General features: G+C 37.8%; 2 protein-coding genes across 2 annotated transcripts; one reads left to right on the top strand and one right to left on the bottom strand.

The window, feature by feature from the left end:
* The first annotated feature begins 154 nt into the window (after positions 1 to 154).
* On the top strand, positions 155 to 10,730 carry LOC306861053 (polypeptide N-acetylgalactosaminyltransferase 6-like). Its single transcript, XM_079403122.1, has 11 exons — positions 155 to 444; positions 1,610 to 2,111; positions 2,835 to 3,007; positions 3,847 to 3,996; positions 4,444 to 4,678; positions 6,404 to 6,521; positions 6,602 to 6,802; positions 6,937 to 7,068; positions 7,148 to 7,249; positions 7,375 to 7,533; positions 9,565 to 10,730. The coding sequence occupies exons 2-11, from the start codon at positions 1,636 to 1,638 to the stop codon at positions 9,676 to 9,678; spliced, it is 1,860 nt and encodes a 619-aa protein (XP_079259248.1). The 5' UTR covers positions 155 to 444; positions 1,610 to 1,635; the 3' UTR covers positions 9,679 to 10,730.
* A 1,781-nt stretch (positions 10,731 to 12,511) lies between these two features.
* LOC306860253 (ceramide kinase-like) lies at positions 12,512 to 25,514 on the bottom strand. The gene is made up of 13 exons (XM_079401855.1): positions 25,100 to 25,514; positions 21,966 to 22,061; positions 21,737 to 21,874; positions 21,507 to 21,635; positions 20,458 to 20,521; positions 20,042 to 20,187; positions 19,830 to 19,904; positions 19,559 to 19,708; positions 19,273 to 19,378; positions 17,730 to 17,833; positions 17,271 to 17,467; positions 16,857 to 17,188; positions 12,512 to 13,187 (listed from the first exon to the last, which is right to left on the bottom strand). Exons 1-13 carry the CDS (start codon positions 25,224 to 25,226, stop codon positions 13,127 to 13,129), a joined length of 1,725 nt encoding a protein of 574 aa, XP_079257981.1. The 5' UTR covers positions 25,227 to 25,514; the 3' UTR covers positions 12,512 to 13,126.
* Between the last annotated feature and the right edge of the window lie 164 nt (positions 25,515 to 25,678).

The raw sequence follows: 25,678 nt of genomic DNA, 5'->3' as shown, positions 1-25,678 counted from the left end.
CTCTTTGCTTTGAACGAATCAGTTGATGAATCCTTCAGAGACCTATAAAGACAAGTCGTTACCTGCTCAGAAAAGTATCCGTGAATGAATCTTTTTGATGAACACGAACACACTCAACAGATTCGAGTCACTGAGATGAATCAAAATCCCTATCATCACTAGAAGGAAGTTCCGGCTTTAGGACCCAGACGACTTTCAATCATTTGAACGAATGGCACCTGTTGCGTTCAAAGGGAAGCCGGGAGGCCAGCCTGCTGGTCGAGTGAAACCATCGCGCGCTTAGTGAACCAAATATCTCTAAAACGCGAAGTTACAGAGTAACAATATCCGCCCATCGACTCTCAGCTCAAACAAACGGTGCCGCGTTAGACGAGGAACCGCGTATCTATCTATCTATCGAATCTGCCTCTGGGAGAAGCACATGATTGACTGAAATTATTACAGGTAAGTTTTGAATATTTAATTAAATGAGTCCTTTATTTGTTTCGACGTGTTTCGCGTCATGTCTTTTGTCAACAAAAAATAACCTCGGCGCATATCATCCTTTCCTCATTGACATGAGCCGGTTTCATCTTTATTTTTAATAGAATAAGTTACCCTTTTCTAACACGCAAAAGCTCGTTTGTCGTTCATTATCCTCATTTATTCGAAAATAAGGCTCCTAGAAGGCTGTGAAAGGCTCAAATTTGTGTCATACTGTAAATATTTTAACCATCATATATTCTTCGCTCACTTCCTTATCTATTCAGACAAGTTTCGCTGAGTTGTCATGTTGCGTGGCATTAATTTTTCCTTATAACTTTAAGGAAGTGCTTGGGGTTTGCGAAATTTGCGAAACACTCACATTAGTCAGTAAGGAAACATGCAGTTTAACCAATATGTTACTTCATAACTTGTAGTTGTAATAATGTCCATTTGAGCTCATAATCATTCAACTGACTCCGTATTAATGCAGGATAACCAGTTTTAGTTTGAATGATTGGGTAAGTCTGAACACCTGTGCAGAAGAATAGCAGAAGTCGACCTGACTGTCTCTGTTGGCCATTACCTGTCTTGGGATTTGTGATGTAGATGTTTTTAAATGGACTGGTTCCATGGGCACTGAGCTTACTGATTCATTTAACACCATAAGTTCCACTATTCTGACATTTCCTATTTTGAAAGTAATTACTTGAGGTTGAAATGCAAGAATAATAGTGCTTTAAATGCGCCAGTCCTCAAGATGACCATTAAACTCATACCAAGCAGATGGTATGATCCAGTTTTTTGTGTGTGTATCCTGTTCAGTTAGTCAGATCACAGGCGACGTGTCATAGTTTTGAAGTGTATTTATGCAAAGCTTCCAATGCCACCCATTAAGTGTAGTGGGAGTGTGTGGTGAGCCACCTGTTGCCACGTGGATCCAGCAGGGCGAAGTAAGGATCCAGGTGCAGAGGGTGGTGGTTGTCAGGTGAGGTTTGTTTGCTCTGTTGCTGTGATCTGTTTGAGAGTCCACAGTGCAGGCTTTCTTTGCTAATTAAGAGTGGGGCATGGCTTGTTTTGTTGTGGAGTTTGTGTACATAAACTATAATTTTCCTTCATAAGTGATCATTGTGGTCTGTTTTCACAGTTTGGTGATCGAGATTGGCCAACAGAATGCGTCTGAGACGTCGTCTCTCCCCCCTGAAACTTACTGTTCTGGGTGGCACACTTTTTATGGTCATTCTGGTGGTGCTCCAGAGGGACGTTGGCAGTGGTTCGCTTCAGGACCCCTGGTTACAAGATCTCTCTAACAAAAAGGAGAGGGTATTCGAGATGGTCCGCGGGGCTGTCAATAATTTCGCCTTCCAGATCGGAGCCCCACAGCCCCCATCGGTAGGAGTGGTGCCCACCCCGGACCGAAACTGCCCCCCGGGTTTCTACACTCAGGTGGATCTCAAACCGTGGATTGAGAGACCTCCTCAGGACCCACAAGCACCGGGAGCCAATGGCTTAGCCTTCCAGAAAGCCAGCATGACTGCGGAGGAGGAGAAGGAAAAGCAGGAGGGCATGACCAGGCACTGCTTTAACCAGTTTGCCAGCGACCGAATCTCCTTGCACCGCAATCTTGGAGATGACACCCGTCCACCCGAGTAAGAATGGGCACATTGTTTGGCACCATGAGAAAATGTGGAATACAAACAATTCATTCAATTCAGCAACCAATCTGCCGCCATAATGATTCCCTTCATAGGTTTAAGTAAGGCAGCACTCATGATGTGTTATAATGTTTACTGGCATTTTAGATGCCTTGTAATTTACGTTGACTCATTTGATTTGTTTACACAGAAACATAAGGGTGCAGATTTATCTGTTGATTTAAGGACTGGGGCTAAAGCCATATAATTGCTGCCCAAACACTCATTGTAGATTAGAGTCTTTTGCCGCTTTGGCAGTTTCTAATCACACTTTCACCTGTTGCATCTCTGAATAATAGGTTGACACGTAATGTTTGACTTTGAGGTGTATATGTTTGTCAGGATTATTAAAGTTAACTAAAAATAAACCATAAAATGCTTTCATTATTTGGGAAAAAAAACAGAAGTGACATAAAACAATGAAACTTATTTTATTTATGCTAGAAGGCAATATGACATTTCTCATGTACATTTAGTTTAACATGATATACCTAAAATACCAAAACTGAAATAAAAATTATCGACCTAATTAAACTAAAACTGTACATGCATACATACTCTCTCACACACACATGTATATGTATGTGTGTTTTGTAAATCTGCATTTATTTTATTTTTGAGTTTACGTGTGTCTGTGTATAGTACACATATATATTTTTTTCATACGTCCTTTTATAGGTGTGTTGAACGAAAGTTTCGCCGATGTCCTCCTCTCCCCACCACAAGTGTTATCATTGTGTTTCATAACGAGGCATGGTCAACACTTCTCCGCACCGTGCACAGTGTGCTGCACACTTCCCCGGCAGCCCTCCTCAAAGAAATCATACTGGTGGATGACGCCAGCATAGCAGGTGGGTCCGGCCTTATCAGTTCATGCTCTAAAAATTAACTACCTGTAGAAGCAATGTCTATGAAGAAATGTCTATGTTCTTGACTTAGTGGCAAACAGTTTTATTTAGTGGAATGTTACTTGTATGAGTGTATCTTCAGGTGAATGAAAAATGTCACAAACATACAGTAGAAAGATCAAGGAACCAGTTAACGATGCCAAAAAACTCTCCTCATTGGTTTTAGGTACTTTGTTAGTGCTGTAATTGATGAGATAAAGGAAGTGTGTCAGTTCGTTTGAAGTCTCACCACAGGAAGCAACATGCTCTGAATCTATTTTTAGACATTGAAAAATGCCACATTGAAAAATTGACAGTGTCTTATGCTCTACAGTTGAAACATTTGGGGTTGTAAGTCACTTATCATCATGAAGTATTCATCAAAAATACAGTAAGCCAGTAATATTGTGAAATACTATTATATTAATTAACCAGTTTAGTTTTTGAATATTTTAAGTATTTTAAAATTGAATTAATTTCTGTGATGGCAAAGTTGAATGTTCAGCAGCCATTACTTCAGCCTTCAGAAATCATTCAATCATGCTAATTTGGTGCTCAACAAACTGGGTTATTTGAAAAATTATATAAGAAGCATTTATTTGAAATATAAATATTTTGTAACATTATAAATATATTTACTGTCAATTTATCAATTTAATGTAGTGTACCCTTGCTGAAAAAAAATCTTAAACCAGGTATTAGTGTTATAATTGTTATTATTGGTAGTTTACAATACAGAAGAAACAAAAAACGAGATTACACTAATGTCTGTCTTGTACATTTTCTCTTGTATGTTCGTGCAGAACACCTCCATGAGAAGCTGGATGAGTATGTGAAGTCACTGAAGATCGTGAAGGTAGTGCGTCAGCCGGAGAGGAAGGGTCTCATCACCGCGAGGCTTCTCGGAGCCAGTAAAGCTCAGGGAGAAATCCTCACCTTCCTCGATGCTCACTGTACGTATGTCATCACTCTTCATGGCTTGCCCAGCCCAATTCCATTGTCTCACACAGCAGGCCAGTTTCTGTTAACACGTCATTAACATCCATCATTCTTATTTTTTGCGACTGGATTGAAAGTTTTTCAGGAACCAGTTTTTCAGGTGCACTGGCAAAAGCCTAAAGTGGTTACTCCCATTAAATTTTTTTTCCTTCTGGCACTCATGACATTTGCAAAGTTATGCACTGTGACAAAGGGCTAGTATGTGACGCTTATCTGGTTCGCTTTGAGCCACTGTAGGCAGGATTGAAGCATAGCATCTTACACCTGTGTAGTGTTTTCTGATACCTTGTATACGATGAAAGGGTTGAACTATGTAACATGTCATGTCATCTTAGCATATGTGCTTGAGTAGCATATTTATGAACCCTCTTTTCTCTTTTGTCATGTTTTTGTTGTTACAGGTGAGTGTTTCCATGGCTGGCTCGAGCCTCTCCTTTCTCGCATTGTTGAGGAGCCCACTGCTGTGGTGAGCCCTGAAATCTCAACCATTGATTTAAACTCTTTCCAGTTCCACAAGCCTGTGGCGTCTGCCCGTGCCCGTAACAGAGGCAATTTTGACTGGAGTCTCACATTCGGCTGGGAAGCCATTCCAGATTACGAGAACGCTAAACGCAAAGATGAGACGTACCCAGTAAAGTAAGTCATGCATGTTTTATTTACATTTTTAACCTTGGTCTAATACAATTGAGTTGTTGTTGTGATTGACACATCAAAGATTACATTTTTAATCAATTTGGAGGGATTGTTTCCCCAAAAGTGAAAATTGTCAATTACACACCCAAAATAAATTTTGACAAGGTGATCAGATGGGGTCTCTTATTACCCTCAAGGTTTTTTGTGATCATGACCTGGCCATTATTCTGTTTACGTGCCAAAAACCTAATAAATGGAAATACTGACCAATTGCAATTCCAGAGAAGTTATGAGATGTGTGATTTACATTTGTTCTGTCTGATAGAAGTATTCTGCTGCATCTGAACGTGATGTAACACTGCTGGACATTCACTGTGATTTGTTACTTTGCCTTTACACAATGTGGTGTGTTAATGAAATGCTTTTTTTTAAACACTGTTCATTCATGCCAAGTTCTTCCTGTCAATCCGATTTTTATTAATGAAATGACTTGGATGGTTGTATCAAGTTTCACTGAGTATCAAATGAACCACTTTCTGTGAGTTTACTATGGCCATGTCTTAAAAGAGATTACTAAGATTAGGCTACATGTGTCCTCAGCTAATTAAACAGCCTATACTATCATAGTACATCGGTAACACCTTTTATTTTGATAGTCCACTTTAAACGTTCTACTAACAGTAAGTAACTTTGCAACTAGCAGTCATTAGAGTATTAGTAGCATTATGCTATATGCTAACGCATTTTGATGGGTCCACAACATACTGACTATAAGAAACTTTTAAGTATGTCAACTTATTCTACTAACCCTAAACCTAACCTAACAGTCTACTGACAGTTAGTAGACATGTAGTTGCAAATTAATGAGAATTAGTTGACATGTAGTTGCAAAGTTACTTGTAGTTAGTGGAGTCTCTAAAGTGGACTATCAAAAGAAAGTGTAACCAGTACTTCATTCGTAACCTCTTTTTGTGTACAGTATGCGGCCGTCTTGAACAAGTGCAGAAGAATTGCACATTTAAGATGCATGATGTCACATACGCATCTTATGTCACTACATTGTAAAGCATTTGCCTTTAGCAACAAGCTAGTGAAATATCTGGATAATTCAGAATAACCATTTGTGTGAACAAATAAGTGAGAAATTATTACATGTATTTGTTTTACAGTATTGGTAATGCATTATAAGGGTGTTCTTAGGCATTATAATAAATGCATAATGCCTTTTAATAATCATAACGGCAATTATGCTTCCCCCGTTTGTGGTTATAACTTAATATATGATGATTTATAACATGAATAGGGTTAAATCCACTTAGGTCATAATAGATTATAGTTCCAATACTTTTGTAAATCTTCTGCACATCACTGTACATCTTTCTACTGTACGTCATATGTATTAACTTTTTGCATATCTTCTGTTTTTTAAAAATAAACCATTTCCCTATTTGATAGTTTTATGTAGAAAATTATATTAAAATAGAGCAAACTGCAACTTCCAGCTGAAGTGTGACATTGAAGGCTAAATGAAAAAAGTAGATTGTCATGCAAATGCAAATAACTAACTTTCCTAAAATGAACAACTAAATACTATAAAATAAATGAATTTTTTGACTGATTGATTGATTGCATACCAATGGCTTTTCTGAGGTGAAAATTAATAGGATCTGACACCTGCTTTCTGGCTACAAATCCTGATAATTGTATTTGTCCCGTTCTTTCTTTCAGAACTCCAACATTTGCCGGTGGTTTGTTCTGTATATCTAAGGCCTATTTTGAGAAAATTGGGACTTACGATGACAAAATGGAGATATGGGGCGGAGAAAACATCGAGATGTCTTTCAGGGTCAGTTCCAACTCTTCAGAATTCACCTACAGCCATAATAATGAGACCTGTTAAAACGTGGATGTGTTTTGTGCTGTCAGGTGTGGCAGTGTGGCGGACAGTTGGAGATAATCCCCTGCTCCGTCGTGGGTCATGTGTTCCGCACCAAGAGTCCTCACACCTTTCCCAAAGGTACAGAGGTCATTACACGTAACCAGGTGCGCTTGGCCGAGGTGTGGATGGATGACTACAAGAAGATTTACTATCGACGCAGCCAAAGTGCAGCTAAAATGGCCAAAGATGTAAGAATTACTTGCGCTTTCAGAGAATTAAAACGGTAACCTTGTGTTTGTGGTTATACAGTATGTCCACTGTAAGTGTAAGCAAAGAGCATATGACTAACTGCATGACTTTTATTTCCTGTATGGTTGTGTAGAAAAACTACGGTGATATATCTGACCGTTTGAATCTCAGAGAAACCTTACAATGCAAGAACTTTTCTTGGTACCTAACCAATGTCTACCCAGAAGCCTTTATCCCTGATCTCACCCCTGTCAAGTTTGGAGCTGTAAGTGCAACATTTTCGACGATTAGCCATTTTGAATACGGTCTGGGACTAACCGTTTATTTTATTTGTTTGTATGTAGCTCAAGAATAAGGGATCACAGCAATGTCTGGATGCTGGAGAAAGTAACAATGGGGGAAAGCCTGTGATTATGTATGTATGTCACAACATGGGCGGCAATCAGGTATAGTACCATCACTCTCATTCATGTTGATATTAAGAGTAGAGGTGCTCTTAAAGGCATTTTGACTATGGTTTACTTCTTGATCCAAAGAGAACAGATGTTCATCATGATGTGTTTGTTTTTAGTACTTTGAATATACATCACATAATGAGCTGAGGCATAACATAGGGAAACAGCTCTGCCTGCACGCGTCTCCTTACCCAGAGCCAGTGAAGATTGAGCTCTGTACACTGAAGGGCAAAGGCAGCAGTTTGACTCCAGAACAAGAATGGGTGTTCACAGAAGTAAGTGTCCTCGACAGAACAGAGCTGGTCTTTCTCCATTTGTGATCAGATTATGTGTCCGTCCCCTTTTACTTACTGTCTGTTGCAATCCTTTTTAGGTGTTTTAGCAACTTGATCAAACATTAATGATGTAATGTCGCCAAAAATGTTGTATTTAAAAATGTTAGAAGTGTTGTATATTAATGTAAACAACTGTTCAAAAGTTAATGGTCAGGTTTTTTTCTTTTTTCTTTGGTTCATTAATCAGTGTTAATTTAGATTTTATGTATTTAAATTAATCGTTTTATTCTGTAAGCATGCATTAAATCAATGGTCGACAACAAGCGGACTGGGGCCCAAAAGTGGCCCGCCAGCAATAATATCTGGCCCGCTGCCAGATTATTTTGTTAGCAGCTGAAATAGATCTGTCATGACAGCAACAGTTACTCACAATCAGAGTAGGCTATGTGAGCGGAGCGCGAGTGGAGCGGTATGATTTTGAATGGAGCGAGGAGCGGATTTTTTAAAAGTCGGAGTGTCGTGGTTTTCACTCGCTCCAAGAGCGCTCCATCACTGCTCCACCATGAGTACAATTCATGCCAACGACCAGTAATATAACTGCATATTTAGCAAGAATTCACAAGTTTAAAATCTTTAGCTAGCTTGATGGAGAAGAATCACTCAAATCAGAAAGAATGTGAATGATGGCAATGGACATGAAAGGGAAGTTATAATAGTTCTCAAGGAATTTGTTTGTTCCTTCTAGATGCTGAAAGAATGATTTAAACAACTACTACAACACTTATTCATTTCGCTCTCTCAATAATGCATTCAAACAAATGTAATCTTTCATCTGTATCCAATTTCGAATGAGCAGAAATCTGTAAGAAATGCATCGATCCGTAGGTAAAATAACTGACAAAAACGTACTGATTTTCATCACCAAAAAAAATTGCACTGTAAAAAGCAGCAATTATGCCTTTTAATGCTGACAACCATGTAATTAGCTTGTCATGTGGTAGGAAAAAAATTTGCGCACTAGTGTTCCAATAAGCCACGTTGAAACAATCTTTTATTTAATTTTTTAATTTAGGCCTATGAACAGAACTGTGATAGTGAAATACTTTAGCCACGGAGCGAAGGCAGAGCGGTGTTTCTGATTTCAGTGAGTGCGGAGTGGAGCGGAGTTAATAAATGCCCGGAGCGCAGACGGGAAATTGTTGATGCTCCACTCAGCTCACATAGCCTACTCTGCCTGTCACCGCCACACAAGTGTGACATTTTGTTAATGACTGTCCTACCACAGGATTTAACACCGAGTAACAGCTCGCAGTTACAAAAGACACTAACAGTATGTCACAGGCAATTCTAGTTGCATTTTTCATCAAATAATTTCTTAAATTATCATTTGACTATGTTCTGGCCCTCCATCTAGTGTGGAAATTATTTTTGGCCCGATGCCAAACTTACTTACCGACCCCAGCATTAAATTAATCAAGTGACAGTAAAGACATTTATAATGTAGCCAAATATTTCTGTTTTAAATAAATGCTGTTCTTTGGAACTTTTCTGTTCATAAGAGAATAATGAAAAATATGGAACATGTTTTTAGAATTTAAGAAATGTTTCTTGAGCACCAAATCCGCATAGTATAATGATTTCCGAAGGATCTAGTGACTCTGAAGACTGGAGTAATGGCTGCTGAATTATTATTTTTTTTGTTTGTTTGAATATTTCACAGTATAACTGTTTTTATTATATTTTGGGATCAATGCATACAGCCTTGGTGAGAATAAGAGACTTCTTTCAAACACTTTTACAAATCTTACTGTCCCCAAATTTTTCAACTGTAGTGTGCTGTTTATATTTATATTATATTAGAATGAATAATTAATGCTGTCACTAAGCAAAGCGTGAGCATACCAAATACAGCATTCAGTATCCTGATATTCACATTAGATTTTCAAGTAAACCTTTCACCTAAATCTGTGAGTTTAAATCCATCCAGACGAGTAACTAGTTTTTTTTACTTCATGCCATGTTCATTTTTAGAAGGACCTGCTGAAGAATCCATCCTCTGGAAAGTGCCTCCATAAAAAAGGAGACAAGATATTAATGAGCCCCTGCAATCCCGAAGACCATCACCAGCAGTGGGCTTTCAGTTGACCCCTCACTCCAATCGAGGAGCAAGGACGTTCACTCCCATAAGACCCACGAGGGAGGGCCGGCAGCCACAGCTCAGGCTGACAAACTCACTGTATGCCTGAGTGCATGCACTGGTACTCTATTGGATAGTTCATATCCATAAGCTCCTGAAGACATTATGATCAGACTGGGGTCAGGATGCTCAGGGAAGACAGTGGAGATCACGCACGTCAACCCACTGGAGCATCACTGAGTGAACAATCTAGCAGCAAGATTGTTTACTTGATGCAATTTATTGCCTTATTGATGATGTTTACTGCTGCGTCTAAATGGTGTAGGTTTTATTTATTTTTAAAGAAATAGAAAATTAAATATTTTTGGAACCTTCTTGGTGTTAAGGCCAATGAACGGCCAGGCTTGCCAACGATACATGTGATGTTTGTATGATCCCAATCATTTGCACATGCTGCAGGGGATAAGGGTTTTCTTCAGCTCTAGTAAACTGTCACAAGACTGCAGTAGTTTCAGATCCTTCTCTTGTGTTTTTTAAACCGTCAGTATGTACAAGGCAGCATGTGACTTGCATTGTGTGAATGTTTCAGTGTGCTGAGGTCTTTTGGGGGGAAAATCATGCTCTAATAATGTATACATGTAATTAACTCTTTCATCCTCTACATTATTATTCTTTATGAATTGACTACACAGATTTATTTAATAATGGGACATTTCAAATATTTGATGTATATAAAATCCACACTCCCAGATCATTTGCTTGTTGTTTTTCCAAAACATGTTATGTTCTGGTTGTTAAATGTTTAAAAACTGTTTCTGATTCTTGAGGTCCACTGTCCTGCGATATTTATCTCCAACACTGATCAAGCACACCTGCTTGTAATCCTGAAGACCTGATTAGCTTGTTCAGGTGTGTTTTACTGGGGTTGGTGCTAAGCTCCTACAGGAGCAGACTTGAGCTAATTACTGCTGTTATCATTACAATGAAATTGTGATAACTTGATATTGACCACTATTGTGATCAGCAAAAGAAATAAAGCAGCAAAAAGCTTCCGAAACTCTTGCGTCGTCTTATGGAGGTCCTTTATTCTTTTTCAAGTTTTTACAATAATAGTAGCAGTTATGGTATTTTAGTGAAAATTATAGAAATTTAGAGGTTTTTTTTTGGTCTGTTTAGCATATATTACAGGGGCCCTTTTGAATAAAATTATTTATTAGGTGGTCATCGTGGGAGCTTTGTGGCCAACGGTGGTGAGAGCATTTCTTTCCTTCGCCGATAGGTGGCAGTAGGCGTCATTTCTGTTTTAGGGGATTGTGAAACAGGTTGTAAAAATAAGCTCTGAGAAACTGAAGGTTGTTCCTGGAAGTGTTGTAAATACAGGTAACGTGCTTTCACCTAAAACGTGGCGTCACGTGAGAGTTAGTGCTGTTTAGCCAGCATGTTTAACACAATCGTTTGTGCTAAAGTCTTATTAAAATTCAAACTGTGTTTGTATAACTTATGTTTTTCAACTTTTATCTCTTATATGTTTACAATGGTTACGTCAAAACACCAACTGTTGTAAAATCTAGTTCATCGTAAATGGCCAGTTATCAATATCAGTTTCACAAAAGTATTTTATGGCAGCTGCCTTAAGTACATTGTGTTTCAATGCTTACTTCAGGAAACAAGTGTTTGGTTATGTTCTGACATCAACAGCAGGTGCACAGACAGTACTGAATGCTGTGATCCAAGAGGAAATGCTTTTTATGTCTTACGGTAAATGTGTAAACGACTTTAACTTACTCTTTTTGGTGTAGTGCGAGATAATCTGTTTGCTGGTTCATGACATCCAGAATTATCATTGCGTGAGTGATTCTTTTGTAACTCACAAAATGGTCCATAATGTGATAACGTTCATGCTTCAGCTGAACATGTAGGAGTTTAAAATGTTTAGCGCCAAAAAAAGAAAGCTAATTATATTTGTAAAATAAATATGTTCTGACTGGACAATTAAATATAAAAATAATAAAAATATATGTAATTAAAAATGTATTAAAAATATAAAATGTGTTTATTAAAATATATATTTGCAAATTCTTTAAAAAAATTCTTTGCTGTTTTGTATTTTGAGTATAGTGATGTCATGATTGTTGGGCTTATTGTCTATGTGTGTATCTAGGTGAAAGATGAACATTGTCAGTGATCTTCAACAGAAGTAGGTTTTTGGAATCCCTCCTTGAGGGTAAAAGATAATATGAGAAATGCAAGCTATAGTTTTGCTGTGATGATCAGTTGTAAAATTGGATCCAGTTTGTGCAGATGTTTTAGTCCCCTGGCTCTGTTATGTGAGAGCAGTTTATGATAGATTTTGGAAGGAGAGGAGGGTGATGCTTTTCTGAATTTTTGATGTCATATCACAGAAAGGACTTTGTTTCTATTCTTCTTCACATTCTGGAATGCGGCACAGCTGTGAATACATGTGAAGCTGAGGTTTATGTGGACATATTTAACTCTTATAGATCTGGTTGTACCGGTGCTGCCAGAAAAGGCCATGAATGCCAAAAAGATGACCAAGAGGTGTGGAATGTACTTCAGTTCTGAAGATCTACTGGTGAAGATGTAACCAGTAATAATGAAGCACAGATATCAGTTTTGATATTATTCCTGATATATATATATATCAGGAATAATTTAGTTCATAAAAATTCATTATTTCTTATCAATTATAAATGTAATATTTTTAATTAATTCACAAATTGATAATCTGACTTTTTCTAAAAACGGATTAATTTTCATTTTTTTGTTTTCATGTAGTGTGTGTGGTGTATCTGATAAGTGAATACAACTTTTCAAGCATATCAAGGTTCTGTATACATTCATGACACTTTATTTGGACAAACACACATTAATTCATGATTTTGAACAATAATAAACCCATTGACATCCTGTACATGCACATTCGAGCAGAGCTGTTAGACTGGTGACTGGAATGAGTCCACTCCCTTAAAACATGTCATTCACTCTGTTTGTGACTCCCATGTCACTCCCATGTACAAGCCCTAGACAGACAACCAGTGCTCTCACTTATGTGCAAAACCTCTATTAAATAAACTTGACAAAAACATTTAACATTACCTGTCAGACTGCATTAAAGCATTGCATAATTACTTTTTTGCTCTGCAAAAAAGCTATAAAATCAGTGAAATTAACATTATGACAGATCTAAAATTGATCCATCACCCAAATGTGTTAATGATATCACTATTCTCGGTATTTCCATGAAAATATAGGAACGGCTGAAATATTGCGCTAACAAATATGAAATGAGCTTAAATGACATTCCTGCTTCACTGTACTACCCATCATACATATTATTTACATAATATTTGATCTCCCTTCCATTAAAGTCCTCACGAAGAGTGCAATGAAGAGGTCATCTGTTAGGTTGATCACATCTTTTTTGTTAGATTGGTTTCATGGCATTGTGGAATCCTCGACACCCCTGGCAAAGAGACGCACCAGCTGGCCATGAACTCTGTAGAGAGAGAGTCATATCAGGAAAAATTCAAATGAGAAGATGCAAAGGTTTTGGTTTCAAACTCCTAAACTTCTACTTGATGTCATAAATCAAATTTCATATGATTTGTTTACTTCATTGGAGCCAGATAAATCTACTTGATGTCATAAATCAAATTTCATATGATTTGTTTACTTCATTGGAGCCAGATAAACAGGTAAAGTGCTGTTCAAATGACTGGGGTCGGAAAAATGTGTTTTATTGTTTTTAAAAGCAATCTCTATTGCTCACCAAGCTAAGGCTGCATTTATTTGATCATAAATACAGTAAAAAAACAATGTTATGAAATATTTTTACAATTTATAATTAGTGTTTTCTATTTGACTGTTGGGGTGGGTTAATATGACCAAAATCTTATATCACGATATGAGTAATTTTATGTCATGGTAACAATATATCTCACAATATTATTTTTTGCTTTAAATATCACAAAAAAACTAAACTCAAGCTCAATGAAGATAAGTAAATAGTCAGCTATTAAATAAGAATAAGAAACTAATTACAAGCAATAGGACAAAAAGTACAGTAGAACAAATAAAGATGAAATGCTACATTGTATAAAGTAATCAAATATATTGTAACAACTGGCTGTTGTGCTATAGAACGTGGGACTGACCAGAGCTAGGCTAGGCTACTAAACTGTGACTAAACTAATTGCTAGCGGGGTGCTAGCATCTACGCGTCGCGACTTTTAACTTGGCTAGCGGAAAGTGCGAGCACTCGTGTCCCATATACAGCACGACCCTGAGTGTCTCTGTGAGCAGAAGCACAGACAGAACAAACCAGCTGGAGGCAGCACAGTCTTCTTTCTGCTTTTGTTTTGAACACAGAATTGGAACTCGCTCCGGCAAGGCCATTTTGCCAAGTCCCTCCCCTACACATTTCTCTCTCTGTGACGGTAACAGCGACACTTTTTACATAACGGCAGTAAATAAACCAAACCCACCCAAACTAAATTGACCATAAACACACATAACATTGCTAACGCAAAAACCCAACCATCTTGCTTAACGCATAAATCAACTCTAAACAAATACTCCCTCCCAAACATCCAAAAAACTCCCTCCCAAACATCAGCGCCGCCGGTGTGCACTGACTTGACTCTTGCACTGCTGTCCTATACGCCCACAGGACCAGGGGCAGATGCTGGTCCCAGTCTCTCTGGTGCTGACTGGTCAAAATGGCAAGTCCATCGCGTTGAGGGTGGAAGGGAGTGGTTCTTGTCTTCACCCCCAACCGCTGGCAGACCTCACTGAACAACCGGCTCTCAAAGTTCCACTCCTGGTCACTATGAAGTTCGTCCGGCACCCCGAACCGGGCGAACATCTTGTCCAATAGTCGTTGCGCTGACGTGGAAGCACTCTTATCTGGCACCGCATACGCCTCTGGCCACTTCGTAAAATAGTCCATAGCTACCAGGACAAAGCGGTTGCAGGCCTCTGTGACGGGGAACGAACCCAAGATGTCCACAACGATCCTCTCCATGGGCGCCCTGACTAGGTACTGCTGCAATGGCGCGTGAGAGCGTTGTCATACTCTTGGAGGATCTCCAGCCACCTTGCCACCTGACCCTCTGGCTGGTGGAAGTTCAGCATCCAGGTGAGGCTAGCGTGGTAGAGGCAGGGCCTGAAGTGACGGACCGCCAGGACCACCACTAGCAACTCCCGCCGTGTGACGCAGTAGTTTCTTTCTGGGCGGCTAAGGCTGCAGCTATACCACTCTCTCTCCAGTCTCCCCCCTCTGGGAGAGTAAAGCCCCGTCCCCCACGTTACTGGCATCAGTGTCCACAAGGAAAGGTTGATTGGGATCAGGGTAGACCAGGACAGGAGCATAGATGAGAGCGGCTTTTAACTGTCGGAAAGCCGCCACGCAGTCCTCAGACCACCCAAACCGCCGACCCTTGTTTGTCAGCTGATGTAAGGGGCTGGCGATGGTTGCAAAATCTCTGACGATTCTGACGAACCTCCTGTGATAGGAGGCCAGGCCCAGGAAGCTCCGCAGCTCAGTGATGTTGGTTGGTGGGGGCCAGTCCCTCACCGCGGCCACCTTTGTTGCATCGGTAGCCACCCCGCTCTCGCTAACCACGTGCCCCAGGAACTGCGTTTGGCGGGTGAGCAGGTTACACTTGGCAGGGTTCAACTGTAACCCGGCACTACGGATGGCTGTCAGGACCTCCCGTAAGTTGTGGACAGCCTGGTCAAAGTCTCTGACATGGACCAACAGATCGTCCAAGTAGACCACACAGCAGGTGCGGGGAATGTCTTTAAGGACCCGCTCCATCAGCCTCTCAAAGGTGGCTGGGCCATTATACAGTCCAAAGGGCATCACCTTAAACTGCCACAGTCCTTGCCCTATAGTAAACGCAGTTTTGGGCCAGGCCTCTGATGCCAGCTCTACATGCCAATACCCACTGCGCAAGTCCAAAGAACTGAATCAACAGGATCCAGCTACATAATCCAACGCATCGTCAATGCGCGGCAGCGGATATATGAGTCCTTGCGGGTGACCGCATGTAGTTGCCGAAGGTCTACGAAGGGGCGCCACCCCCCCCGTTTTCTTTCGCGGCCCAGGCCTAGCGCTGACTGCTGAGTCATTACAATATAAAACACTGCATATTTTTCACTGTGTAAATTAAATATCTATTTTCTTCTTATTAAAGTTACAAAAGTGATTTAGTGAAAAACAGTGAGAGATATTCTCTCTTTTGTTGTTTGATTAATATGAATGACAGACAGCAGGAATATTTAAGGACTTTAAGAGCTGCCCAGCTCCAATGTACTGTTACATGTTTTCTTTCCCTCAGCTGCTTTCTTTCACTTAAGACCTAAATTATAGTGTTTACTTAACCGTTCAAATCCTATAAAGTGGCAAAAATAACTCTGTTCAATACTCCAGCGCTCTATGAGCTCCGTCTTCACACGCCTCTAATAAACAGTTTCTCTGACAGTGCGCGCATATAGTGAAATGAGTTTGCTTTCGCTGCTGATTGCATTTCAACAGCTTAAAATAACTTGTTTTTAAACCACAATGCTTAAAATGCGTGCAAACCATAAGTTTTCACGACCACGTAGCACAGCAGTGTCACGTGAGCGTGTAACCACGATAGAGAAGATAGTAAAAAATCTGTACTGGTTTACAAATTTCTACTGTTTAATCGTGTATGTCACCCACACATATTTGACTGCATTTTAAAATGTTTTTTTATTCCTGGGATACAAAGCAGAATTTTCAGCAGCCATTACTCTAGTCTTCAGTGTCTCTTTAATTTGATGTAGAATTATTATTGATGCTTCAAAATAGCAGCATTTTTAAATGTTTTTAAATAGAAATATTTTGTAACATTACAAATGTCTAATCAATTTAATTCATCTTTGCTGAAAAAAATTATTTCTTTAAAAAAAAAACTCTTACTAAGATTTTTTAAGATCACCAAGATCTTCAAATCTTACGTCAAACTTTTGAATTGTAATATGTTATTACTTTATATTAATAGCAGGATTGAGTTTTTTCATGCTAATTGCTACTGAGTAACTGGATTAAAATTACATAAATTGACTTTTTTTTGCATGTTAGCTATGCTTCTCCAATTAAATAGCTCAGATTTGCTCAGCAGACTGATCTCAGTACCTGCATGAGATCTCGGTGTGAGGTAGAATTTCTCCATCGCAGTTCCACACTGATATCGAGCGAGGTTCAGTGCAGCAAGGGCCACACACGAAGCCTCGTCTCTTTACTCTACTCGTTGTCACACTTCCTCTCTCCTTCCTCCCTGTGAGATGCGGCTGTGAGTGACCTGCAATGTTACTACTGCTCAGTTTCTCAGGATCCTCCAGTACTCTCTCAGAGGAGGCCTGCATTTCTCGATCACCCTCCTCACCCACCTCCTCCTCTTTTTCTCCAGGGGGTAGAAAAAACCGAACAGCCTTGACACGATGAACTTCAATGAAGGGCAGGTCAAACTGAAAATATAGAAGTTTTGTTTTTCTGACTGATTTAACTTTTAGCTGAGAGATTATGTTCTTGAATGTCTTTTGGTTTTACCTGATCCTGTGTGTTTGTGTGCCTGTGAAGGTATGTGAGAAAACCCAGAGGGTTTGTTTGTCGCACCAGGATGAGGTCTGCCGTCCCATCGGCCAGGTGGGCAGATGGTGAAAGACCCTTTGGGCTCCGTGGACATGAGCTTGAAATACAGGTGAGAGAGATACACTTGAACCTGCCTTCAACAGTCACCCACTCACCTGAGATAAAAACAATAATAAAAAGTTCAAGATCCTAAAACCATTTAATCAATAACTCTTAATAGTCTACATCACAAGTGCATAATGTCTTTGTACTATAGGTTTACCCAAGCACACTTTGGTACTTACATGACAACGGTCAAATACAGACTTACAACATATGAACCCCATAGAGACACACAGCACAGTGTGATCCCAGTAATAGTTCTCTAATGAGATGACACAGACAATCATTATACAAACAGGCAGCAGATGGTCTTACCCTCTAACTCACTGCTGTACTGGCTCACATTAGTGCTGTAGAGGGAACTGGAGCTGTCAAAGTGGGGGAACAGCGTCTCTTTGCTCTCTGAACATACTCGGCACCTACAAATACGCACGCAAACATGCTTTTAAAACATTTATTGAAGCTGTACAAACCAAGACGGAGTTATTCCATAGGACTGCCTTTCTTAATAGTGGATATTAGTCTGATGCAAACCCCCCCCCCCCCCCCCCCCCCCCAAAAAAGTATGCTATTTAAATCCTGCTATCTTTGCTAATGAGCATGCAATTCCACATACAGGTTAAAAAACATAAAAAAATTAAAAGATAAATTTATTAGTATTAGTACACAAAAAATATAAATAAACATGAACATAATATTTGTCAATTTAATTTCCATTTCCATTGATTTTCAATGTATTATTTTTATTTGTTCATTTATTTTTTTTATTATTTTCATTATGAATTCATATTTAGTACTATTATTATTGCTACTACTATTTATTAAATGTAAAACATAATTTCTTAATTATATATCCAATTTTACTGACATTAGGCCTTTGTGAGTTTTATGAAAATATAAATAAAGTTTGTATAAAATAGAATTCAATACATTAAAATAATTACAAATAAAATGTATTTATAAATATACATTTTGATAATGTTATACATACATACATACACATACATATATATGTATGTATGTATAACATTATCAAAATGTATATTTATAAATACATTTTATTTGTAATTATTTTAATGTATTGAATACTTTTTTATACAAACTTTATTTATATTTTCATAAAACTCACAAAAGCCTAATATATATATATATACACACACACACATTTTTATTGAGTTCTTACTGTATATATTTATTTTTTATTAATTGTTATGTATTAAAATGTAAAAAGTTATTTTTATTCATCCTTATTAATTATTATTATTATTACTTGATAAAGCTAGTTTAACTCACATTAGGCGCTTTGTGAGTGTTGATTCTGAATGTTGTGTTAGTTTTAATAAAAAATAAATAACACATAACGCATTATACCTTTGAGACTAGTAACTAGCACTTCACCAGCTACTCTTCTTCCATCATTCGAGATCATATTGCTTGAGCGGTCATGGTAACGACCCTACGGAAGGATCCCCACTTCAGAAAAACACTGAGGAATTCCAGTCACTTGTGTTATGTTGTTAATCAGTACACTAATATCCATACATATGAGCCCAACACTAGTCTATCCATATCAGTCATGTGGGATTTGTTAATGTTCATACAAAGTTCTGAGTTAGTCGTATCCTTCCAGTTCCTGGGAATTTGCACTGTTGCTAGGGTTTTAGCAACCTGTTCCCAAGGTCAAAAACAGAACAGGAAATACTGACCATACAACCTATTTAAAATGCTCCTTAAAGTTATTTAAGTTATTTCACTGTATTTCACTATTATATATGCAAAAAATTATTTTACTGTTATATATGCAAATAAAATGTTTATAATCTGATTTCCAGGTAAAAAGATGAATGCAAATCTTTACCCTGACAGGCAGCGAGTGTTGTCCCTTGGGCTAGAGATATGGGAATCAGCAGGGATATATTGCACCAGTCCCGGATAGCTCCTGTTACACAAATACACCATACAACCTACAACCAGAGCAAACAGACATGGGAATATGAGCAGAGATGGGATTGAGGTCTCTTTCTCCTCTCACCATTATGATTATCTGTATTAAGGTGAGTAATAAGTGTTGACCTACATATCAGTATTCAGCCTAAACAATATTTTCAAGTGATTTAAAGACAGTTGACTCGTGCCATAAATACCTGAATAATCATATCTAAAAGGGCCCATCCAGCGGTGCCTCTCGCTCTCTGCCAAAACATCTCCATAAAAACCATAGCCCACCATAGAGACTGAATAACGCAGTGTTGACTGATAATGGACAGAACACACATCCAGAGGCTGAGAGTCTCCTGGTGAGTTAAAAAAGGAAAAAGATGGAGATATATAGTCTAGTCTTGACCGACATTTTATTGTTTACATCTCTTAAAAAATGGAAATTTTGACACCCGTTAAAGATGATGTGCAGATTACCAATGATGATGTGCAGCGTCGATGTCACAGGGTCATTTATGCCTATGGTAGTGAAACACACACAATCTGTAGAGCCTGTGGAGAAGAGTAAACATAGGGAGGTAAACTAACACTCCTCTCACTATCTAAACCATGCGTCAATGCTATAAACAGACCACAATCGCCACCCTCTTCTGCACACATATCAGTCACGGAGCTATGCAAACGTTCACCTGCTGGAATAATGCCAATGTGAAGGTCACACGGCTGCAGCTTTATGGTCAAGTCATGTTCTGAAATTCCCGCCTCCTGCTGGGTTCGTCCAATCACACCGTGCAGCAGCTCGCTAAACATGCCGTCTCCACCCACGCATATGACTCTGAACGGGAAAAAAGATGTAACTGAAAATACGTAAGATCTTTTAATAACCCCCTAAAACCTAAATATAGAGTATTATCAGCAGACTTGATCGAAATATAGTGACGCATATTTGTACGATTACCTTGCAGGTATTTAGGCAACACTTCTGTATTAGCAACAAAATACGGAGGACAGGGCGCATGTGACATGAATTATTACAATGACACCATTGTTACCATACATTCTTGAATCTTTATTCATAAGGAATGACCACTGAAGGATCACTTACCCATCAAACCCTGTTAAGTCTTTCTTCAGGATGTAGTCTCGGGCCTGATTTGCTCGTTCAGTCACTAAAAACAAGAAACATCCCCCAGTTTTATTTCAAATCACTCTGTATCTTTTCTTAATGAGGTTATATAAGGTGAAACCTAGTTTTCTTTCTTTTGAAATAAGAGAGTTGTTCTATGTATGAATTTTTAGCACACAAAGCCAGTCCAGAATTTTAATTTATTAAATTACATTAAATTACTCTTTTGAAAAAGCAAGTTGCTGAATGTATGAATTTTCAGTTCACAAAACCAATGCAAAAATGACATTTATTAAATTGCATTAAATGACTCAAATGAACAAAAACTATTTTACTTATTTCATACTTAAAAAAAACAAAATCATCATAAATAATAATAAACTATCATCATAAATCATTTTTATTAATAATAATTAAACATGCTAGGGATATATATAATACTTTCCCTTGCATGTTTAACACACACACACACACACACACACATTTATACGTATAATTAAACAAATGCTACACCATTCAAAATAGAGAAAACAAATATATATATATATATATATATATATATATATATATATATATATATATATTTTTTTTTTTTTTTTATAAATAAAGTTAATTATTATTTATGTTCTCCAAGGCTGCATTTATTTGATCAAAAATACAGTAAAAACTGTATACGAAATATAATTTTTTGAATAGGAAATCTTAATTTAATTTTTTTGAAGTAGAAATCTTTTGTAACAATGATGAAATAACCCCTTGCATATTTGCATATTTAGTTATAAAAGTAAAAATAGACTATAAAATAAATAAATAAGGAAAACTATTAATAGGGACATGCTATTTTGTCACAATTTCATTCGATTATATAACTTTGCTAATTGAGACCTCTTCCCAAGTCTCGATAAAGATCTACAGATGTTACTTGAGAACTGTACTACCTGACGTGCACGGTGTATCAGAGACCAAGCAGAGGGACATTGATAACTGCTCAGTCATTGAACGGTACAGATAGAGTCTCAGTATCTTACCGACAACATGAGAGCTGATGCCAGCCAGCTCAAACAGAGGGGCCACTAGAGAGTGAAAGATCTGTTTCCCCCTCTTCTTTCCTCCGAAAGGATTAATGAACACCAACAACCTGTGAGGACGCGAGGGGCCTGATAATGGAGAAGCAGATGAAGGGAGAGATGTTAATCAGTCATTAGAGAATAATGAGTCTGGATGAATGATTAAGGGTGTTATTTTCTGCTTTACATACTGTGGGTTTTGAGTGCGGTTCGGAGCTGAGTGATCCATTGATCCCGGACGCCCTGGCTTGGACAGCAGAACTGGGTCCTGCCCAGACTCCACGGCGCTCCAATACCGTTTCCTTTGCTGCTGCGCTTCACATAGAATACTTTTGTGATACGAAAAAGACAAAAACATGTTTAGTCTAACATCACTGTATTTGACCCCTATACAAAAAAAATTCCCTTTCAGAAACTTACAAGTAAAATCAAGGTCAGTGTCTTCTCCTTTCTTCTGGGGTTGGATCTCGACTCGACCCTCCTTCACCCCAATCACCTCTGACACTGGCACTGAAACTAAGAACAACAGACAGACACTTTACACTCTTGCATAAGTGATATACCCGTTTCTCACATTCTCAAGAAACATTCCACCATTCTAGGCCTTTTTTATGCAGACGTCTTTTATGTTCAAGGTATACTGTGTTTATTGTCAAGCCTGGCTGGTGCTGTTCAACTTGTTTTGAGGTTGTCAGTAGGGCTGCAACTAACGATTATTTTGATAATCGATTAGTTGGCCGATTATTCTTTCGATTAATCGATTAATCGGATTAAAAAAATATTGACCAAAAAAAACACTATTCCGCATTCTGCCCAATGTCCTTCAAACAAACGTGACAACTGAATGCTATGAAAACATACAGTGCTTAATTTATTAGACCACTTATCATAATAAAGAGAAAACATATTTTAGAAATTTGTCAAAAATTTGTTTAAATTTAAAAATGTTATTGTCATTTATTGGACATAATAATAAAAAATGTCCTCATAACAGCTTGCATTCTTTCTGGTATTGTTTATGTACTTTTTGACTGCAATTGGGTATCGCGAAAAAAAATACTCAAATAAAAAATACAAAAAAAAAATAAGTGCTCTGGTTTTCTTTCATAGATAACAGCAATAATGATATTATAGCATTAAAAATAGCCTACTACTGTTACTAAAGAGCTTACACATATTGGAGTACTAACCAGTACAGAAAGCCGAAAAATGATTTTGGTTATCACCAATACTGTTACTTTAGAGCAGCAGTGGCACAAACCTTACATAAACACATTGTTAAAAAACTTACATAAATTTGTTAAGCATTGTAAAAATTGAATATAGTACTTTAAACCTCTATTAAAAATTAAAATAATAAAGATAATAGTAAAGACGAATAAAAACACAAACTCAGTGTTAACCAACAGGTAAGAGTAATGTTCTGCAGGAACTACTTTGATCACAGTCACCTCGTCATTTCTTTATCCTGTAAAAGGCCGTTATGGAGCATCTCATGTTTATATTCAGACAGACAATTACACGCTGTTATCCCTTTAAAGTTCCTACTCTCATAAAATATTTTAATTTATTTTAAACCTTAAATTAACTTTCAACAACAGATAATTCAGCACAATGGATATGTTTGCGCTGAAAAGCCTATTAATTGTCTCCCTCTCTACTGTGTTCTGTCCGTCTGACGCGCGTGCGCGCGCCCGCCGCTCATTCGGTATTTTAAACTTAACACAGACTGTCAGGACGGACCTTTATGCAAAAATGGAAATGCTCGCGTGAATTTGTGGCATTTATAGATAAGGATATGACCGTAAACTGAACGTTTTTGCGCTGAGGACGCACACGCATCTGTCAAAGCGCCTGACAGGGCAAGCCATTACTCTTATGCATTAACTTAAAGCTTAAAATAAAGAATTATCATGTTTTGGGCAGCTTGGATCACGTGCTTCTCCGGCAGAATCTCATTCTGTTTCCTCCACTATTTTTAGATGCATTTTGTCCATAGAAATGCATTATTCAGTGCCGTAATTTGACTAACCAGCTGAAGTTGGACGTGCACTGTAGGGCAGACCCGATTAATCGATAATGAGAATCGTTGTCGATGATTTTCATAATCGATAATAATCGATTTTATCGATTAGTTGTTGCAGCCCTAGTTGTCAGAATGCAGACAAAGACAAATTGCCTGTAAGGAAGGACTTTTAAACATTATTTTCATTCACCAGCTGAGCGCTGAGCAATACACTTATATGTTTTTGGATTATTCTATTGAATCCAATCCAGCTCTGTCTCTGGATTATGTTGCAACATCTATATTTTAAAGCAAAGTTAAAATAGAACTATGAATATAGCGCACACAGTATGACTAATGTTTTTTCTAAATTTCTTGTCAATGATTAAACTAATAATAATGATACACTGAGCATCAAATCATTATATGGTGGTTAATCATCTATATATAAGCGACTGATGTGTCAAAGGTACAGTCAGTATGTTTTTGATCATAAGTTTTTGTTTATATTTAATGTCTCTTCTTCATCCAAATACTAATTATTAACAGTTTTTTTCTTGTTACTTATTAACAGTAAATGCTGTTGACTTGGGCTCTTATATTATTAAACATATTTTTGTTATTAATATCAGTACCTCAGTCCATTATGTACAAAGGTGGTCTTTTTCTTTAGAAGACAGCTTCATCTCATGCGAGTAAATAATTTCTCAAAAGTGCTGTTTATTTCTTCGAGCAGTGTTTATAATGAGCAGAAAATGACTGCCCGTGCCATTAATAAAAAATAATGGTACATTATGCATTTGAATTATTATATTGCAATTAATTATCTACCAGAATAATGGTGACTTTAAGCAACTGATGTCAGGTGCACTTGTGTTTCAATGGCTCTTCTTCATCCCAATACCAGTCATTTAAAGCAAATTATTTTAAAAAAATTTTCATCCAATTTTTTTTGTTACTTATTAAAAATAAAAGCGGTTGACTTGGGCTTATAATATTAAACATTATTGTTAATAATATTAGTAACACAGTCCATTAAGCACAGCTGGTCGTGTGATGTCAACATGGCATCGTCCAAGAAGGGGCGACCTGCTTATACAAAAAAAAAAGTTTTCATCCTATGTGAGTAAACATAATTTTTATATTTCTCAAAAGTGTTATTCGTTGCGTTTATAATTATCACAAAATGACAGAGTGCACCTTTAATCGAATAATAATTCAATGCATTTAAATGGTTTTGCGGTTACTCATATAGCTACATATAATAGTGACTTAAAGCAAATAACATTCACAGCGAACAATTACCTCAGTATAGGAGCATTCTTTACCATGTGATTTTGTCATACACCCTAAGCACACCCACAATCTTGAGTAGCCTACATAGCTTTTTAACCGATTAAGAAATGTAGACACAAGATGTAAACCAAATATTTCTACCAAGCTATCTGATTTAAATAACAAACAACTGTCTTAAACTTAGTGCGGAGCACCTCGATCGCATCCGAACCTAGAGCCTCAGGTGTGTTTAGAAAGATAATGAATGTCGTACTTGTTTTCTTCTCCCGGTTCCTCTTGTCGATCTCAGTCCAGCTGAAGTACCATCCGCTTAGGAAAGCCTTGTACCGCTTATTACCGATCCACAGACTCGACTCGACTCTCACCGAATCTATCTCCATCGTCTATCTTTTACTTTCATTTATCGATTAAACTTCATGGCCCCACGAGCATTCAGCGGTTTTTTATTCATGCAAGAATTTCGAAGTTGGTCAAGATGTCTAACATTTGAAGCTGGTTAAAAATAGTCTCCGAGTCCGAGGGTAATACGTTTAGGTAAGATAGGCTAAGCTGCGACACATTAACCCGGTTCCGTCTTCTTTGTTATCATGTTCTTTACCTATTTGACTGTTCGTTATAGGTTTTGTATAAAACAGGTTCACTTCACTGTGAGGCTGCGCACCTGTCCTGGAAATTTGCATACGCAACTCTGATTGGATAAACATCTATGAATATGCAGACGTAACCACTTTCAACTCATTCAGAAGCGTTTTAAGCGTTCTTATATAAACTTTATAAAATAGAACATTTAATTTACGCGGTCTAGAATTATTAATCAATTATATTTTATGAA

The sequence above is a fragment of the Barbus barbus genome (assembly GCF_936440315.1).
Source record: "Barbus barbus genome assembly, chromosome: 41".
NCBI classification, from domain to species: domain Eukaryota; kingdom Metazoa; phylum Chordata; class Actinopteri; order Cypriniformes; family Cyprinidae; genus Barbus; species Barbus barbus.
The sequence above is the reverse complement of the archived record's forward strand: the minus strand, read 5'-3'. Positions and strand labels throughout refer to the sequence as shown.